Here is a 20,216-nt window from a genome sequence, read left to right on the forward strand (position 1 = left end):
CTGCTCCATCCTCCCGTTTGACCTGAACTGCATCTATTTCTCTTCCTGCTCTCTGTTTCCTGGTAGTCACAGGAGAATAGAGGAAGCAGTATGCAAAGGCAACAGCTGCACAAATAGTACACAAGTCCTGCAGGGGCAGTCAGTGAGTCAGTGAGGCAGGATTCATTGTTAGACCACTTAACATGCTTTATTTCAGCATTCAAATAATTAAAAACATCTCAAATTATTATACATATACAAAATAGGTACAGATCCTTGTGGTGTTTTCCCCCATGGGTTCTTTCAGATGGCTCTCTTTCTGTGCATTTTAAAATCTCCGGTTCAATTTTTTTTTAGAAGATTCACCCCGTAATACAACAGAAGTTTGTATGAGGAGGGAAGGTTGCAGGAGAATTTGATTGGTACAAAGATGGAGGGGAGGTTCAAAACATTAAAACCAAAAAAAAAAAAAAAAAAAAATGTGAGGGAAGAGGTGAGATGCAGATCCACTTGAACTCAGAAACAGTGAGAGTTTGACAGTCAGCACAACCAAGGCTGGAAGTACAAGACGTCTAATTCTGGACACCAAGAATAAAAGCCACGGTTTCATTTTAGCACCAAGGAGGCCCGGCCATGCCAAACTGACGACAACACTAAAGAACAGAATAGCCAGGCTGCACGGCCGGATCCTCAAAGAATAAAATAGCACCTTAAGATTTAGCTGGTATTGTCTCTGTTAAAGTGTCAGTAAACCTCAACTACCCCACTGACCGCCACAACGACTACAGGTTTCACTTCAAAAACACTGGGCTCTTTTTCTTTTAACTGCTGGTATTCCTTGCTTTTCTGAGGTAGCCATAAGATTTTTCTTCTTTCAAAAAAAGAGTTTTAAACCCATGTTTCTCTGCTGGTGGTTTTAATGTGACTTTTTTTTTTTTTTTTAAAAAAAGGAAAAGAAATTGAAAGGAACAAACAAGAAAACGACCACAACACCAAACAAATCACAACAGCTACATCAGTCAGCGTGGTTTGGGGCAGGTGGAGGGGGGGGTGGCAGAACAACAGAGACAAACATGGCTGTCAGTTTCACCGTTTATTCATCAACACCTGAAACGTGGTACAAAGCAAATGGGTTCTGTCTGTTGGGACTGTCCTTTCATTCCTCTCACCGCAGGGTTGTATAAAAATACAAAAGTCACCTGTGTGTTTCTGTAAACTCCAGAGAGGCCTGGTTTGGCTGGTTGAAGAGGGGATGTAAATTTTTACACTTTACAGAAGCATATATTATTTTCTTGTTGCCAGTGAAACGAAATGTCTTCTCTGCAGGATCCTTGGTGTTGGTGATGGTAAAAAAAAAACAAAACAAAAAAAAAACAAGAGTCAGAAACAAAAAAATAGTGGTCCCAAACACGACGATGTGGACGCTGCCACACTGCCGCGATCTTGTTGAAGTGCAGGTTTTTAGGCGAAGTGGACCATTGGATCAACGGCCGAATGGGAACTCGGATGAGGACCGAGGGGTCAGATTTGTCAGAAAAATGGCATTAGGAAAAAAGTTTTGGTGGCTTTTTTTTAGAAAGGGATGGCTGCTAGAAAAAATAAAACACACACACACACACCACAACAATTTCAAGTCCAGATTTCTCTTTTTACGAGAAACAGACGGGTCCAACTTCAAGGCCAAACTCTTGGTCTGGAGCACCAACATCCATAGGAGCGATATCAATGATGGGCAGGCGAGATGTTTTCGATGTCTTGTATTCGATGACTGTCTTGCCCCATGTACCGGCGTGTGACTGGATGGACAGAGCAAGAGAGCAGAGTTAGGGTCATCATCAACATCAGCTTGTTCTGAGTACCGGCGTAAGGTTCCTTACCGTGCATCCATCCTCCAGGACACTGTAGGTGAAGCGGCTGTTGCCCTCGGCTCTGATCTCAATCTCGTTGGAGCCCTGGAGGTTCAGGGCCTTCTTCAGGTTGCCGGTGGCGGCATCCATGTAAGCGATGCTGTTCTTGCAGTGGTAGGTCATGTTCTGGGTTGCCTCAGTGGACATGAGACGCAGGAAGGTCATCTGGATGTTGACGTCCTCTGGAAGAGAGCCCTCGCTGCCATACTCGAACTGTGAGAAAAACACAGAGGGGAGGAGTTAGTGGCTGGAAGTGCAATGAGAGAGGGTAAGGCGTGATATGGGGGAGGAGGGGGGGAGGATGGATGAAACTAAGATGGAAGCTGACCTAAAACAAGACAGGGTGGGATTGATTTCGATCCTTTGAAGGAAAGCAAGGAAAACCTCCAAACATTAATGACAACAAAGAGTGTAGAGAGGTGCAAGACCTTAAAGGGAAATTGAAGAAGCTACAGGATGGTGAGAGATTTGAGTGCTCAGGTTGTAGGGTTTGTTCTTTTCACCTGGAAGCCGTCGTTCATGGTCTCTCCGAACCAGACGTGCTTCTTCTCCTTGATGTTCTTGCTAATGTACCAGTTCTTCTTGGCAATGTTTTGCTGAGTTGGGGGTACGCAGGTCTCACCAGTCTCCATGTTGCAGTAGACCTTGATGGCATCCTGAGTGCAGCCCTGGTCGGGGTCAATCCAGTACTCACCTGAAGAATAAACGGTAAAGATTTCGATCAGTGGTGAAGAGCTCAGAGAGGTTTGAATGTCGGCATTCGTTTTTGTCTTTCAAACAAATTCTCCAATCCTAAATACGTCCTTCTCCCGTCGGGGAAAAAATCAATCTTATGTGGTGTGGACGCATTTCATCACCAGGTTGTGTGACGAGCATTCAATTGTCTACAACTTTAACAAAAAGACTCACCGCTCTTCCAGTCAGGGTGGCACATCTTGAGGTCACGGCAGGTTCTGGCAGGGTTCTTGCGGGTTCCATCAGGGCTGCGGATCTGCTCAATCTGCTGGCTCAGACTCTTCAGGGTGCTGTCCACCTCCAGGTCACGGTCACGGAGAACGTTAGCATCATCAGCACGGTACATGCGGAAGGGATCGGGAGCCTTCTCCTGGGGCTGGGAAATGAAGCCAAGATCAAATCCACCACCAGGGGCACCTGGTGCTCCGGGAGGTCCAGGAGGTCCAGGGGGTCCCTAAGGGAAAGAACATGGGGAGAGAAGAGAGCATGTTGATTAGTTCATTACTGATACTGGCATTACAGTACATCTATATTGCCAAAAAAAAATGTCAAGGAAGACAGTTTGATAAACTTACAGCAGGTCCCATCTCTCCAGAACGTCCACGAGGTCCAGGAGGTCCAGAGGGTCCAGGAAGACCAGTCATACCATCCTTGCCAGCAGCACCAGCAGCTCCAGAGGGGCCCTATCAATAGCAAGGAGTCAGACCTCAAATCAAAGTACCAACTTACAAATGGAAAATTCAAGGACTCTTCAAGCAGTAAAAGATTATTTGGTGTGTCAGCTCACTCTTGGTCCAGCAGGTCCAGCAGCACCAGCAGGTCCCTGGTCTCCACTAGCTCCCTATGGCAGCACAAAACAAACCCATGTGGTTGGCGAGTGATTATATTTTGCATGTGCTATTTGAATACGTGTAGCCATGAGTGCAAAGTGACATACAGCAGGTCCGGGAGGTCCCTGCATGCCAGTGAATCCTCTGTGTCCCTTCATGCCTCTCTCACCAGCCTCTCCGCTCTCACCCTTGTCTCCACGGAGTCCAGGAGCTCCCTGGTAGGAGAGAGAAAAATTATTAAATCTTTCCTCTTAGCTAATCAGTTAAAGCTGTCAATTAATGAGGATGATCTTGTCACTTACACCAGGACCACGAAGACCAGCAGGGCCAGCTGGGCCAGCGGGGCCAGCAGGTCCCTGAAACATACAAAATTCAGTGTCACATGAAGGCAGATTGCTCGGAAAAAAATATTTGTGTTCCTACATTAAATGTGGCCAACATTTAGATATTTTGGTCAAAAAAAATAGTTCTGCTACTCACGGTCTCTCCACGGTCACCGTTCTTTCCAGCGGGTCCGACAGGTCCGGGGGCACCAGGGGGTCCGGGGGCACCAGGGGCTCCAGCAGCGCCAGACTCTCCACGATCTCCCTAAAACCGCAGAGTCATCTAATTTCAGCACATCTCTGTATTTTAGAACCAAGTTGCTGATTCAGCAATTGACTGGTTCAACTGGAACTTTTAAGTTTTCTACATCTCGTCCCTCTGCCTTGACTCAGAAAGCTAGCTGTTGCCCTTTAGCTTGCAATCATGTCGTCTGAACTTACTTTGGGTCCAGGGGCTCCATCGCGACCAGCTGATCCCTCGTTACCAGAGGCTCCCTAAAACCCAAACACACAGCAGGTTAACTGACTAGAAAACTACTACAGGAATTCCATACTCAAACACACACACACATATACACATATACACACACACACACACACACACACACACACACACACACACACACACACACATACACAAAAACACCCCCACAAACAATCACACATACACTTGAATAGCACAGAACGGCAGAGATGGTGTATACAACTCTGTATTCATACCTCGCGTCCAGTCTCACCAGGGGCACCAGCCAGTCCAGGGGGTCCCATGGGTCCAGGGGGTCCACGCTCACCACCAGGGCCAGAAGGTCCAGACTTTCCAACCTCTCCCTATGAGTGATACATGCTGAATCAGTCCAGTTGCAGAAGCCTGAGCAGCATTCGTCATTGTAGTTTGAGCTTGTGTTGAAGATGTCAAAGAGATGTGACGATGTCAGATGGAAGTTACTGATTAGATGTAAGAGCACTGATCTGCAGACATGTGGTGGTTCTGAACTTTCTGTTCATAGTTGGGTCTCCTGTTGTGGCCACTGTGTAGTTTAGTTTTGCAGCTGAGTAGGAGGAGCTTACAGCAGGTCCAGGCATGCCAGGGAAACCTCTCTCTCCCCTCTGTCCAGGCAGACCAACGATACCACGAGCTCCAGCAATACCCTGAGGTCCAGGCAATCCAGGGTTACCCTGCAGGGAGTGGGCAACAAGTGGTTAGACAAAGTGTGTGGTGGCAGAACTGGCCGAAACCAAGACCTTAACAAGAATGCATCATATAGCATTTTATTTGCAAAGAAAATGTGTCTGACAACAAAAGGCACTTTTTGGGGGGGGGGGGGGGGGGGGTTGGTAAAAAATAACTTACGGAAGCACCATCAGCACCAGGGCTACCCTTCTCTCCAGCGGGTCCTGGGGCTCCGGCTACACCAACCTCACCAGGGCGACCAGCAGGTCCAGTGTCACCACGGTTTCCTTTGAGACCCTCTTTGCCACCAGGTCCAGCGGGTCCGGCAGGTCCAGAGCTGCCCTGTGAGGGGTCAGGGTAAAATACTGCTTTAAGCCTTTCTAATCTGGCTTGAAGGCACAACAACAAATTCCGGCAACATCCACATGTTCTTGTAACATGAGCTACAGACTTACAGCGGGGCCAGGGGGTCCAACTCTGCCAGCAGCACCAGGGAAGCCAGTAGCACCCTAGAGAGACAGACAGATATTACATTAGTTGGAAAAGCAATGTCTGTAAGTCAGTATAAACAATAAAAACTAAAACAAATGATGTATAATGGGGGCTTCAGGCAGATACTACACCCAAGTGAATCTGAACTGGACTGACTAAACCTGATTGTTTTTAATCACTGTATAATCATGACAACAAATCAGGGGGACCTATACACCACTGTTTGGGATGAGCTTGATCTAGTAGATGTGGGTGGATTGGATAGGTGGGTGTAAATGAAAATTTTGTAAGATGGAGAGAAGAGAAGAATAAGGGTTGTGACTTACAGGAGGTCCAGCGGGGCCGCGAGCTCCCTTAGGGCCTGTGTTTCCAACGGGACCCTGAAAGAACACATTGTAGTGTCAGTATTACATGGGAGAGCCAGCAGCAGGTGGTGTATCCATAGAGAACGCATAGTTTTTCTACTACAATGAGGTTTGTGTTCACAAACCTGGGGTCCGGGGGCACCAGTGGGTCCAGCAGCACCGGGGGGACCAGCATCTCCCTTAGCGCCATTGTCTCCAGCATCTCCCTTGGCACCAGCTTGTCCATCAGCACCCTGAGGTGAAATGGTGAAGAATAAGAATAGAGAGGGGGAGGGGGGGGTCTCAATTAATTCTCAGATAAAAATTTCAAATAAACAGAAAAAAGCAGGGCATTTTGTAAGAAGAGACTTACAGGAGGTCCGGCAAATCCAGCAGGTCCAGGTGGTCCAGCCTCTCCACGCTCACCCTGCGGAGGAAGAGCAGGAAGAAGAATCAGCAAAGGATTTCGAAATTTAGGATTCAAGCAGTTCCACTGGGTGTGGTTAACATGCTACTGAAAGCCTCTTGCGGCTGCTGAGCCAAAACAGCTTATTTCTCCACTTCTGGACACAACTTTAAAAACTGGTCAATGCAGACAGAGAAATGGTTACTTACGGGACCTCCACGGGCTCCGACAGGTCCAAGAGGTCCAGCTGGGCCAGGCTCTCCCTTGTCTCCAGTGGCTCCAGCGGGTCCGGGAAGTCCAATTGGTCCGGTCAAACCACGAGCACCATCTTTGCCAGGAGCGCCATCAGCACCCTTGGCTCCTTGGTCGCCCTGGGTGAGTGGATGGAGAAGACCAGTGAGGAGTGGTCATGCATCAGATTCTGTGTTATTGGATATGGTCTATAGATGGAGCTGGTCATGTGGTGTACAGTGGTGGAGAGGAGGTGGTGTGATGATGGTGGGACTATTGGCCACTTAATGTGAATGAGCTCTGATAAAGCAGAGCTGTTCTGTCAGATACACAAAGAATATTACTAAGATTGTAGTGGCAACTCACTCTATCTCCCCTCAGTCCTGGAAGACCGGCAGCACCACGCTCACCAGGCATTCCCTGCAGTCCAGGGGTACCCTGAGCTCCGGGAGCACCAGGGGCTCCAGCATCTCCCTAGGAAGACAGCAAGTACAAGAGAAAGCAAAAAAAAAAAAAAAAAAGATCATTAACATGAATGCATTCTATGGAACTGGGAAATGCGCCTTCTGCCTGAATGTCCAAAACTGCAAAAATCAGAGGCATTTTCTCTCAACGCCTGTTGGGATTACCTTAGCACCGTCGTTTCCACCAGCTCCGGGGGATCCACGGGCACCAGTGGGTCCAACGGCACCAGGGGCACCACGCTCACCGGGGAATCCTCTGTCACCCTGAAGGGAGAGGTGAGCCGAGAGTTGGGTCAGTATAAATGAAGACATTGTCAAAGAAATCTTCAGGACCTGACTGTGGATCATTAAGCTTTTATACCAGAACCCTGCAACGTTGGTTCCCCAACAGGAATAGAGCTTGGCAGGGTTATTCCTTAAATGGCCTTACAGTACTCAAGGGTTTGATTCTGACTTTACACCATCAGGTCTGACTTCAGTAACCAGGAGCTCATTAGCATTAGCCTGTTAGCTGCTAGCATGAACCTGTTAGCTTTGATATCAATTCCTCTCGAGCTCCCATGATGATGACAAATGACTTACTCTGGAACCAGCGGGTCCTGTGGCTCCAGCCTCACCAGGCAGACCCTAGATTGCAGGACAAGAAGAATTAGACTCCTGTTATTTCACCAGTATATGGCTTTTTAAAAACAGTCACTGACAATAAAACACTTATCCATTACCTGCTCTCCAGGCTTGCCACTCTCACCAACAGCACCCTGGGGTCCTGGAAGACCCTGGAATCCAGGAGGTCCGGCAGGTCCCTGCTCTCCTCTTTCACCAGCAGGACCCTAGGGATCATTGAGAAAGGGAACGTTAGAGCTCATAGAGAATAACCAGAAGTGCAGTATTGTGTGGATTTGAAGCTTCTGAGTTATTTATCAATGGATTTGAGAGTGCGTGTTTTACTTACAGCAGGTCCAGAGGGGCCCTGAGCACCAACTTCACCATCCTTACCAGGGGCACCCTATGTAAACAGATACCCAGATTGTAGATTAAATCATGCAGGTTCTGAAAAACCATAAAAAGATCTCACTGGCTTATTGGAGAGAAAATATCTTACAACAGCGCCAACAGGTCCCATCACTCCTCTCTCACCGGGCTTTCCAGCCTCACCCTAAAGACAAGGAAAAGGAAAGCAAGATTACAAGAGATACAATTTTTTTCAGTCGCCTGATTGAATCTGATCATAGATCATGAGCAGTTTGAGATTCATTACTTACAGCAGCTCCCTTGGGTCCAGGGAATCCCATGACACCAGGCTGGCCTCTGGCTCCAACGGTGCCAGGGGGTCCGGGGCGGCCGTCTTGTCCAGGGGCTCCCTGGTAAAGTGGATTTATTAAGGAATTGTTAAAAAAAACACACCAAAATAAAAGCCTTGATGACATAAAGATCAAATTGACTGCACTGATGATGAACTTACAGCAGGTCCGGTCTTGCCATCAGGTCCAGGGCTGCCAGGGCTGCCAGTCATACCCTACAGATCAGAAGCCAGATGTTCAGAGAAGGGCTTGTGCTGTACGGCGCATGATCATGTTGCTTTATGATCAACAGTTAGCTGGAGAGCTCACCTTAGCTCCGGGCAAACCAGGCTCACCAGTGCGGCCAGGCTCACCAGTGGAACCTTTAGGTCCAACGACACCGGGGGCACCACGCTCACCAGTGGCACCCTACAATTGGCAGAAAGTGGGAGAGAGGGTGGTAGGAGAGAAATGTTTAAAATAAGCTCTGGTTTAATGATGCCTGTGTGGGATGAAGGTATGACACACTCAAAGATAGAGGTACCAGCGTGTACCTAAAAGGATGCCAAAACTTGCCGCATGGGAAAACACTTATGATGGATATTTGTGTAGGCAAAAGGATTCTTTTGGGATGCTGAAGACAAATACATCTCGAAGGAGACAAAGCTACTTTTGAGGTAACATCTTCTAAACTGTAGCTGTAAGTACAGAAATTAGCTTGTCCTACCTCCATTTTTGAGTGTGTAAAATCATTAAATTGAAGAGCATGGGGTGCACGTGTGTTTTTCTCACTTTGGGTCCAGCAGGGCCATCAGCGCCAGGGAAACCACGACCACCAGGGGCACCCTGCAGAGAGAATCAAACACAAGGTGCTTAGCTCCATAAAGAAACATCAACCGATAGATCTTGATGTGACTAGCTCCTCACTGTGACATCAACATTATAACAGAACTTCTCTGTAATGCTAGGTGTGTCCTTGAGAGTAAAAAAACAACAAATATACTGCCCCACAGTAAAATGTCAGTGTACAGTATCTTCATAAACTTTCATTGTTCTGGAGCATTGTTGGTCAGTTTGTGAAAAATATTTGGGCAGCCGTCCCTCGGCGTGTGTCTGTAACCACCTCCTGGTGCAGGCATGAGTACACCGTACAGATCTTGGTAACGCAAGGTTTCTGTTCTATCATAGTTCAATTGTGGTCTTCTGTATGATTGAGTATGATTTTTGGCCTGCAGGGGGAACTAGAGAGATTTGTTTACATTTAACTGATCAGCCACAAGGGTGTCTGCAATTTAATTTGTACTTTATAGTTTGTGATGCTTTGACCTTTGACCTAGAGTGTTTGTCATATCAGGTAAGGACTATTTGGCTGAAAGAACAGTGATTTTCAACTTGAGTCTTTAGCGGCGTCTTCAAACTATTTCTCCTGACTCACTCTCATGTTGTATTAGTGCACAATAAAACCAAAACTTGGTGAGATGCATACTCTCTCTCCAGGAGCTCCACGGGCTCCTGCAGCACCAGACTCTCCTCTGGCTCCTCTCTTGCCCTCCTCACCAGAAGGTCCTGGAAGTCCTTGGACTCCTGGAGCACCCTGTAGAACACAAATGTGGGGAAAACACAAGACAATGAGTGTACATACAGTGTGCATATGCATCTACAGAGCTAAACCAGGTTGCGTGTGATGAACTTACAGCCTCTCCCTTGGCACCAGCCTCTCCCTTGGCTCCTGGGACACCAACCTCACCCTGAGGGACAAAAGCATATATAAACAAACAAACAAGAACAAAAGCAAACTAGCAAATAAGTTGTGATTAAATGATGAGAATAGCAATAACTGGGTTGGATTATTTTGTGCATGTCTGATTCAGTAGTTTTATTTGAGTGTGCTCCATCCATTACTGAACAAAGAAAGTTCATTTTTGCCTTTAGTTGGTTCTGAAACAGCTTTACTCACAGTGTTACCCTTGGGTCCGGGGGCACCAGCAGCACCCTGAGGTCCTGGGGGTCCACGAGGTCCGGGGAATCCGGGAGCTCCAGCAACTCCAGCAGCACCCTGCAGGGGGCAGCAAAGAGACATAACATAGTTACAAGATGCTCTACAGATCTGACGTTCTGAGGTGACACCAAGCCTGGCTGGTTACTTGGTGTCTTCCTTCCCCTTTTGACCAAAAACAGCATTCAATCCTCACATGCTTATTGTACAAAATAAATATGTTCTATACTTACAGGGAGTCCCTTGGGTCCAGCGGCTCCATCAGTACCAGGGTTACCCTGAGAAGCAAAAGAGAGGACATGTAAACAAATTGAGCCTTCACAACAGAGTAATTGTCCTTGATGTTTAATGTTGGATGAACATAAAAAAGCCACAGACAATACCTGTGTCTATTATACAGGGTTTTTGATTTATACGTACAGCAGGTCCGGCAGCGCCAGCGGGTCCAGGGTTGCCAGGCTCACCACGGGCTCCGCCAGGGCCTTCAGGTCCACGAGCACCCTGAGCTCCAGCCTCACCCTGGACAGGGAGGAAGCAAAATACAGGATTTAAAATTCAAAAGGCAGCTTGGGTAACAGCATTTGCCATTCTACTCCATCTTTGCCTTCATTGTATTATCATAGATTACACAGTAATCTTCAAAATGTACCATTTCAACAGTTTGTATGCTGGACGTCCCTCCGAGCACGATGTCAGAGAGTTGACCACTGAACCAAGCAAACACTTAACTGGTAGTTCAATTATAGCTCAAATACGATTTCAAAACTTCCTCCACTTGTCCATGTGCGTAGCTGCTGTGCATTACAACACTGTGCCTATGCAGACCACAGAATCAACAGCTAGAATGGGACTGAGACACGCAGCACCATGACCCTTTATGGACCACAACCCGAATGACCCATTTTGGGTCAAAGGTCAAAATAAAGGTCTACTGGCAACATACTAAGAAGAATACGTCAACATGCTTGAATGTCAGGTCTCTCTAATGACCTCTCCTGACCTTTGCTGTAGAGAACTAGCTGTAGTATGGTGTTGTTTTGGTTGCTTAAAACTGTGCATCAAATATTTTAAATATAGAGAGTGCTAAATGTTATTGGTGTAATCGTGGCTGTACCTTGGCTCCAGGGCCACCAGGGAATCCGGGAGGTCCAGCGGGGCCAGTGGGACCCTGAAGAGAAATGATAAAGCCAGGAAATTTAGACAAACGTAGCCAGCGAGTGCCACCACAGTTGATATAGAGTTTGGTTTTTTAACTGTATAAAACAAATTGGAATGTCATATTTGCATTCTTGAGGTGCCTAAAATTTGAAATTATTCCTTTTCTCTACTTTGGTTATTGCTTTTTTGTACATTCATACGTGCATATAACAGGCTTTCCAAGTTGTTGGATTCAAAATCCTGAACATTCGTGGATCCGATTTAAGCTTTAGAGAATGAGCGTTGGAGACTTACGGGAGGTCCGGCAGCACCAGCAGCTCCATCGTTACCACGAGCTCCCTGCAGCACATACACAAATGGGATTGTTGGATATGCGTGTTGATTATTTGACTGAATGGTTGCATTAGCTCTATTTGTGTAGACTCACAGCAGCTCCAGTAGCACCACTGCGGCCTCTCTCGCCAGGCAAACCACGAGGTCCCTAAGATGGAGAAAGTCTCTTGGTTAGACTCTTTGAATTCGCATTGAGTGAAAGAGAGGGCAATAATCTAAGATGGCAACTACATTGTTGGATGCTTGTTTTACTCACCATAGCGCCAGGGGTTCCGTTCTCACCAGCGGCTCCGGCCTCTCCCTAAACACACACACACACACACACAAATACACACAGGCTGGTGAGGCTATGAGGATGACAACTGTATTCTTTATACTGTCAGCTGGCCTATATGGCTGCTAATAGCTAACGCTGTTGCTCCTATTGCTGGTTGTTATGTAACCCCAACTGACAGTGCGCATCTGCTAGGGGTCTAACAACATCTCGAGTCCTTCTCTGTTCACCATAACTTCTTTAGAACCTGTCTTGTGACTCTCCTTGTTTTATGAATGCGTGATAAATGGAGTGCTACACACAGAATACTACGAGCACGACACGTACTAGTACTACCACCACTGTTGATGATAGTTCAACACTACAGAACCATTCGTAACTGTATTGCTGCTACAGCCTCTGCTTCCATTATGATTTTACTTTACTACTGAATCACATGTTCAAAGAGAGAGAAAACAGAGTGACAGTCACCTTGGGTCCAGCAGGGCCACTGTCTCCCTTGGCACCATCCAGACCACTGAATCCCTAATGAGGAAGAGAGATGTACAGGTGAGACAGAAGCTAGCAGAGAGGAGGTCATTCTGGTGAGTTGAAGTTTGATGGACGCAGAAATGTAAGGTCACTCACTCTGTGTCCCTTGATGCCGGGCAGTCCAGGGGTTCCTGGGAAACCACGGGCTCCCTGAGATGAAGATGAGTGTGAGAGAGAGGAGAACAATTATTGTTACACTTTTTTTCATACATCATACCTTTTAGAGAAAGTGTGTGGCAACTGTGACCTACCTGTGGGCCAGGGGGTCCGCGCTCACCACCACGACCGGGTTTGCCAGACTCACCCTGTTGTAAAGAGAGAGGAAAAACAGGGGAAGGGTGATTGGGTGAAGTCATTCTGCACAATAGAGTGAGGGAAAGTTCTGCCAAGTGAATTAAAGCTGATCCAGTCGACTTACATCCTCTCCGTTCTTTCCAGAGGGGCCGGCAGGTCCACGGGGACCCATGGCACCCTGCAGAGACACAGATTATAAGTAAGAATGGCCAATGCCAGCAAGGTCCAGAGCCTGTTTGTGTGTTAGTGGCTGTATTCCTAATACTCACAGCAGGTCCGGCCTCTCCAGGCTCACCAGGGGGGCCAGTGAATCCCTGAGGTCCCTGAGGGAGAAAACAAAACCTCTATCAATACACTGCACCAGTCCTGCAGTGCCACCGCATCAGATGTCTACAGCTTTCTGTATGTGAGTGCTGTCTTTGCTTGACCATCGCTGGTAAAGCCTGGTTTGGAACAGCAGCAGATGATAAACGCATCAGCAGTGAGAAAAAAAACAAAAACAAAACTAAATTTCGCTGCTCACTCTCAGTGACTTGTTGATTAACATTTGTGTGTATTTGAAGAGAGTCCTCCAAAGCATTGTTGAGATTTATCCAGGCTCAAGAGAGACTTCGTTGGTTGTTGTTGTGATGAACTGAGGAAACCTAGTCCCCCCCCCCCCTCCCAGCTTGCATGCTTTGAGTCATTCTTGGATTGGTGGGAATCATGTTGAATACTGCTGGCAAAGCGCTGGCAAAATATGTTTCACTGGTGTTTATTATGCTGTGCTAGTATATCCTGACATTTGCTAAAGACTTTTCATGTCATGTCATGTGTCAAATGTGGACACACAACCTCAAGTGCACACACACACACACACACACACACACACACACACACACACACACACACACACACAAAGTATCATAATACTAACTACATTACTGTGAAGATGGAGCTTATATTTGCCTCAATAGTGCAATATGATATGAAGTGTGCTGGGGTCAAAGGGAATGATCGCCTCAGGGTTGAAAAAGTTCACATCCTGCTGCAAAATGCTCTATCCCCCAAACACCGGCATGGAATCATTGTTATCCAGGAAGGAGAAATGATGCACTTACACTTGCACCGGGAGATCCAGGGGGTCCACGAGGTCCCATAGGGCCCTGTCAATCACAAATGGGTCAGGTCAGACCGTGCATCACTATGATTCACCACAAGTTAAACGGTACACTGTGTACATGCCCTACCATGGGTCCAGGCACAGGCATGGCAGGAGATTTGTCGTCGTAGCCGCCAGACATCTGAGGGGAGAAGTTCTGAAACGAACAGATGCAGACAGGTCAGATGCAAAGATATTATTTTACATTTACGTTTTGATTTCCTACATCTTCTTTCCGTGGACACACACAGCAAGACATGAATAAAATTCCTTTTAGATGTCTGGTCCCCAAGTAATACATGCACGCTATTTGGTTTTGGGGTGTTTCAGACATAAACCCTCCTCCTCCTAGCTGGTATACCTTCATATTTGACATCCAATTGTTTTGTTGTATTCCTAACCTGCTTCATTCATGTTTTAATGATTGTACCTGCTGCAGATATAAACGCAGGTGCAGTTGAGAAAACCTCAGTATTCAAACGATCTCTGTCAGCGAGAATCTTCCACTGTTGGCAGTGGAGGTGTGGTTTGTTTGGTGTCATTGGATGCTACTGATTTTTTTTTTTGGATCATGTAGTCCTGACACACACACACACACACACACACATACACACACACACACACACACACACACTGCTGTAGATGGACAATATATAATCTGAAATGATGTTCACCTTGGCAAAAACAGACACGATAGCCTCTACCAGGTTACCACTGACAACTAGTCAGCTCTACAGGAGGTGAATTTGAACGGTGGAGTGTTATTTAAGAATACCACATGAAGAGGAACGTTGATGGGGAACATGGGATATATCATGATGAATCAGTAGTGATTCGATTGTGGTAAACTATGAATCAATGGTCCATTATAACAAATAAGATTGGAGGCCTAATCTATGTTAGCTTAACATAGCATATTAGCATACAAATCGGAGGAAATGTCTGTCCAAGCATGCGAGATAAGACTGTGGCACTCGGCTGGGTTAGCTGCATGCTAGCTCGCAGTTTAGACTGGGGTGCTGAACCGTGTTGGCTTAGCAATGTGAATTACCAAACAAATCAAAGGTAAATTCTATGTAAGTATTCAGCATTCTAAGGCTGAGATGATAAATATTCTAGCTTAATGTAGAAAGGTAGCATGTGAGTCAGTGGAGAATTCTCCATGAGCAGGCAAAGTTCAACCTGTTCTGAGTCTTAGCTGAGTGGGGATAGCATTGATGCTAGCACTGGGTATGGGGGTTTGATGCTAGCACTGGGGATAGCATTGATGCTAGCACTGGGTATGGGGGTTTGATGCTAGCACTGGGGATAGCATTGATGCTAGCACTGGGTATGGGGGTTGGATTTTGAATCTTAATAGACTCAACAACTGCTGGATGTACTTGTTAGTCCATGGAGGTGTTTGCTGAGCATATTCAGATGTTTATGTTTTCTCTTGGTACGATTGACCAACCTTCTTTATCCATTCAACAATAAACAAATCATCTCATCAATCAAGCATGGTTCCTCTTCACTACTGAACTTCAAACCTCCATGTCAAAGTCTATGATTTAAAATCCACACCGGACCATCCAGGTAAAGGACTGAGAACTCACAACGACTCACAATAACGATCCTCTCATACAAACAGATTTGACACATTTTCACTTCTCAACACAAGAAGAGAATTCAATCAAACAAATTTGGCATAGATTCTAGTTTTAGACGATTTACTAGCAAGCCCCCCCCCCCCCCCCACCTCCCCGACACCCAAACCCATCTAAGTCAAGCTAATTAGCTGCCTGCATCAGTGATGGGAAGGTGTTTACTGTAGTTTTATCATTTTAGACCCAAATTAGTCAAATGCAAAAATAAAAGGCACGACTTACTCCACCGAGGCCAGGGGGTCCAGGGGGTCCGGGAGGTCCAGGCAGTCCAGGCTGGCCGGGGATACCATCGTTTCCAGGGGGACCAGCAGGACCCTGCAGGTACAAGAAGAGAAAAGGAAGGAAGCACTTAGGGTCAGGAGTCTTAGAAAGAGGGTCACTGGGATGCAGGGTGGTTCTGAAGCTAGAACACAGCAAAGAGCGCAGCAAATGAAAGGGAACACGAGAGAACACCTGAACTGATCGGTGCCATCCCTAACGACATGAATGTCCCCACTCAGGTGTCTGTGCTAATTACTGTCTAATTTGTGTGCTTACAGGCTCACTTCCTGCCCACAGTGTTGAGAGCTGCAGCAAAGCAGGACCAAATGACCTCATGACTGACCATGTGACCAACCAGGAACCAGGATATGAGCTGGTACCCATCGTGTGACACCGGGAACTTTTCTATTAACGCTACACTTTGCAGGGAATTACATCTTCATCACACACCTGAAATAAATTCAGTCTTAATGACTTGAAGGTAATAAAAATCACATCATAAATAATTAAAAGGTATTTAAATATTGTAATCAAAGATGCAGGTGTGTAACCGTGCAAACAATCCACCTGATTTCTCTGCAGATGTCTGAATCTTATCAAGTAACAAGAGGAAAAAAAACAACAAAAACAAAACACCACCGTGAAAATAACAGCATGACAGTGACAGTGCAGCAGTTTCACATGAAGTTCCGCCACCACCGGAACACTGGAACGATCTCTTCCTCACAAGAAATACCGAAAATCTTAGCTGGAGAATCTCAACAGTTTGTTGGAGCAAAACGTGACATGTTCTTACTCCACAGCAGAAGCCCTCCGGTGCCTACATGTGCGTAAACATCTTGACCTCTGCATCTTTTCTCTCACACACTCACACACACACACACACACACACACACACACACACACACACACACACACACACACACACACATTTCACTGCCTTCATGCATGACCAAACCTGCTGCACAGCAAACTCATTCACCTCAATGCCTCAGAAAACATAACCAGAGGTAACAATCACACCGAGTCCAAGATTTATCCTTAAAGGTGACTAATAAGACACGTTACCAGTAACCTGAGCAACACCTGACTGGCGTGTGCCGCCATGTTTACACGGGAGCTCAACACACATTTCCCGCGTCTTGTCGTCACACGCAGGCTATAAATGCTCCCTTAGATGAAGGGAGCCCTGCTTCCACATCTGCTTGAGTTGCAACACAAAGCAAACGTGTCTTGGGCTCCAGCGGAGACACACAAGGGCGTCGGACTGTGAGGTCACCGCATGTTGATCACATGACCAGAGGCCCAAAAGAGTCTTGGCAGGAGGAAGAGAGCTCAACTCACCCTGTCACCCTTGGCTCCACGTGGTCCCTTGGGTCCCTGTGAGTAAAATGAAAAAAGAAAAAAAAAGTCAGTGTATAATAGAACTGGTTCATGTAATTAGATTGATGACGACATCATAACTGATTCATATATATTTGGTTAAAGTTATTGTTCACCTTGATATGCGATACACTCAAAACCACAATAAATTAGCACTTGGGGCAGTCTTGTTTACTGAAATCTTCTCCTTTGTGTGAAGATAAATATATTTTCATACTGTACTTGCTTTAAAAAATGAATAAATATCGTAATTATAATGAATGAAATAATATTTACCTCAACCTGACCTTGGAAGCCTGCAGAAATGCAGAAATATGAAGTTAAATTATGAGAGACACGCCAGAAAAAAAGAATCCAATTATTGTAGAAACTGAAAATATAAAACATCTAGAGGCCCACTTGAATTGGAAAATAAGCCAAGGTGTGTATGCTACGTCATGACAGCGAGATAAATGAAGGAAAGGAAGGAAGGAAGGAAGGAAGGAAGGAAGGAAGGGAGGAGGCAGGCACCGTCATCCGGGCAGATGGGGCAGCACTCATCGTGGGGGATGACTGGGTTGGGGCAGTCTGTTGTGTCCTCGCAGATGACCTCATCGCACATCACCGTGCCGCTGTCGCATACACAGATCTGGCATGGCTCTGGCTTCCACACATCCCGGTCCGCAAACACCTGGCCGTCCATGGTGCAGCTTCCGCCCGTGCCTGAGGGGGGCGACAGAGTGACAGGTGAGGTGTCTGAACACAGGTGAGGTAAACATGGAGAGAATCGGAGGGCTCCAGAGGGAGAGCTCGAGATGGAGAACTAGCGAATGAAGAATACAGAAAAAGATGTACTGTAATAGCATTCGTTCCCACGAAATACTAATGACTGATGAACAAATAGGATCCTTTCGTGAACTCAAATGTAAACGTGAGAATTATACAACTCGGGACATGTTCACATGTATGTTTGTTGTGTATGTTAGGAGAAGGATTCATGCTGCACGAGACAAAGATCCAACACCAGAATAACAGCAGACCAAACTGAGTGGCGAAGGCCTGAAGAGGACCTGGGATCGGAATCTGGGCCGGTGAAAGGTTTGGCTGAGGTGACGCGGAGGCCACCCCGGTGCTGGCCACGGGTCACATGACCCAAGGGCGGACAGACGCTGGCTCAGAGAAGAGAAACTTCTCCAAAGTGAAAAACCCAACGTCACATTTTCCGCCATCGCACGCAGCATCTGCTGCCGCTGCTGCGGATTTCTCAGCAAAAGCGGACTGGGGCTCGTTTGGGGGGTTTAAAAATCTCCCAGAATTCCAAAGTGCTGAGCTCAGAGGGAAAAGCAGCAGACTGTAGGCTTGGCAGCAGCTGTAGGAAACTGTCTGCATGTGTTTACAATTAAAGAGGGGAAAAAAGAATGGAAAGATGGAAGGGTGGAGGAGGGGGGGGGGGCGCATTACGTGGCCGCCAGATGTGTGTGCAGGTGCACGGAGGAGTCGCTAGGTGGCACTGTGAGACCGTTCAGGGAGAACTGCACCACATCTGCTTCACATAGACAGACAGTGAGACAGGCAGGCAGACAGGCTGCGTCCTTTCCAGACAAGAAGTACATCTGGAAAAAGTGAATATGGGCTCGTCTTTCCAGCGCTGAGCTCGTCTTTGTCCTTTCTGAACGCCATCTACCATTACATTTATCAGCGCGGTCGCTACAGAGTGTAACGCTGCAGACGCCAAATGTTTCCAGCAGTCAAGTCTCACTGTCTCTCTCTCTCTGTTTTTTTCCCAGGTGACTCTCTCTCTCTCTCTCTCTCTCTCTCTCTCTCTCTCTCTCTCTCTCTCTCTCTCTCTCTCTCTCTCTCACATACACACCTGGGGAACGAAACATTTAGCCTCAGGCAACGATTTACTCTGCCACATCAGCCAGGCCCGTGGAGAAGCCTAACCCATCTGTCTCATGTCTGGAGCTCTGCTGCCGGTGGCGTGCTGCCGGATTCAGGCAAGCAGAGGATGGTATAGCATATCAAGGGCCTATCTGTCCTCCCGAATCCCAAAAAAGTCGAGTTTATCGTCTTTTCAGGCTGTTTGCCGGATGCCAGGTACTACAGGCGGTCAGAGGTGTCAGATTGAACTCAGAATGCCTGAAAATGTTTCAGCTGATACAACATGCATGACTGGGAGGCTCTGTCAGAAACCCTCGCCTGGAGGGAAGCGTGGAAAACCTGCAGCAACTTGCTCTGCATGCATTAGGGGGGTGGGGGTGAGGGGGTAGAGAGAGACAAGGAGGGAAGAGAGGGGCCTTCTTGAGATGCCCAATGCATTACGCACACCTATCTATCTATCTATCTATCTATCTATCTATCTATCTATCTATCTATCTATCTATCTATCTATCTATCTATCTATCTATCTATCTATCTATCTATCTAGAGACAAAGGAGAAGTGTGCATCAAAACTCTTCTCTATTTCACTTTCTAGATCTCAGCAGTCGTCCACACGAAGAGAAAATATCCACTTTCAAAAACCAGAAAAAAAAAGTCAAAGGTTGTTGTCCAGTAAACAGTGATGAAACTTACGGTCGTCCTCGCCCTGGGCTCTGACCAGGAGCACTGCTGCGCTGAGCAGCAGCGCCAGCCGCAAATCCACAAAGCTGAACATGTCTAGATGCCACTAGACATGTAGACTCTTTGAGGCAAGAGAGGAAAAAAGTTGGGGTCGTCTCTTCCTGCTACACTCCACTCATACACGGGTGTTTGGGGCAGGGTCCGCTTGTCTGTTCACAGTCCTCCTGACCCCAACAGAAAACTCCCTACTGCCTACATTCACTTTCCACCAGGGTTTTTATATGGGAGTCTGAAGTACTGGGAGGTGCTGGGACTGGAGCGACTGGGACGCACCCTCATTACCCTGCTGCTGCTGCTCACGTTTAGGGAAGACAAGAATGGACCCCTCCTTCAAAGAAAAAAAAAACAGACAAAAAGAGAGAAAGAAGAAGAAAAAAAACAGCAGGTCCCTCCTTCCATAATGCCACAGCAGAAGGGTTGGAGTTTGGATCAGAG

General features: G+C 46.8%; 1 protein-coding gene across 1 annotated transcript; it reads right to left on the reverse strand.

Moving 5' to 3' along the window:
• Positions 1-1,059: 1,059 nt before the first annotated feature.
• col1a1a (collagen, type I, alpha 1a) lies at positions 1,060-19,987 on the reverse strand. The gene is made up of 49 exons (XM_086186165.1): positions 19,734-19,987; positions 17,690-17,881; positions 17,456-17,475; positions 17,141-17,176; positions 15,758-15,850; positions 13,978-14,046; positions 13,849-13,893; positions 13,018-13,071; positions 12,873-12,926; positions 12,706-12,759; positions 12,551-12,604; positions 12,395-12,448; positions 11,906-11,950; positions 11,744-11,797; positions 11,611-11,655; positions 11,273-11,326; positions 10,579-10,677; positions 10,392-10,436; positions 10,120-10,218; positions 9,857-9,910; positions 9,649-9,756; positions 8,955-9,008; positions 8,493-8,591; positions 8,345-8,398; positions 8,145-8,243; positions 7,985-8,038; positions 7,835-7,888; positions 7,605-7,712; positions 7,465-7,509; positions 7,048-7,146; positions 6,785-6,892; positions 6,397-6,558; positions 6,155-6,208; positions 5,928-6,035; positions 5,764-5,817; positions 5,401-5,454; positions 5,126-5,287; positions 4,843-4,950; positions 4,495-4,602; positions 4,216-4,269; positions 3,932-4,039; positions 3,754-3,807; positions 3,559-3,666; positions 3,409-3,462; positions 3,197-3,304; positions 2,796-3,075; positions 2,390-2,580; positions 1,857-2,099; positions 1,060-1,775 (listed from the first exon to the last, which is right to left on the reverse strand). Exons 1-49 carry the CDS (start codon positions 19,813-19,815, stop codon positions 1,629-1,631), a joined length of 4,341 nt encoding a protein of 1,446 aa, XP_086042291.1. The 5' UTR covers positions 19,816-19,987; the 3' UTR covers positions 1,060-1,628.
• Between the last annotated feature and the right edge of the window lie 229 nt (positions 19,988-20,216).

Source organism: Aulostomus chinensis, chromosome 18 (genome assembly GCF_037954235.1).
Source record: "Aulostomus chinensis isolate RoL2024-O1b breed Wild chromosome 18, RoL_Achi_v1.0, whole genome shotgun sequence".
NCBI classification, from domain to species: domain Eukaryota; kingdom Metazoa; phylum Chordata; class Actinopteri; order Syngnathiformes; family Aulostomidae; genus Aulostomus; species Aulostomus chinensis.

Excerpts from the sequence above, each read along its gene's own strand:
- col1a1a (XM_086186165.1), bottom strand. The coding sequence starts at position 19,815 with ATGTTCAGCTTTGTGGATTTGCGGCTGGCGCTGCTGCTCAGCGCAGCA. Across the intron at positions 12,449-12,550 it reads CCGGCATCAAGGGACACAGA|GGATTCAGTGGTCTGGATGG; the intron begins GTGAGTGACCTT and ends CTTCCTCATTAG. Across the intron at positions 9,911-10,119 it reads CCGGACCCAAGGGTAACACT|GGTGAGGTTGGTGTCCCAGG; the intron begins GTGAGTAAAGCT and ends TTTGTCCCTCAG.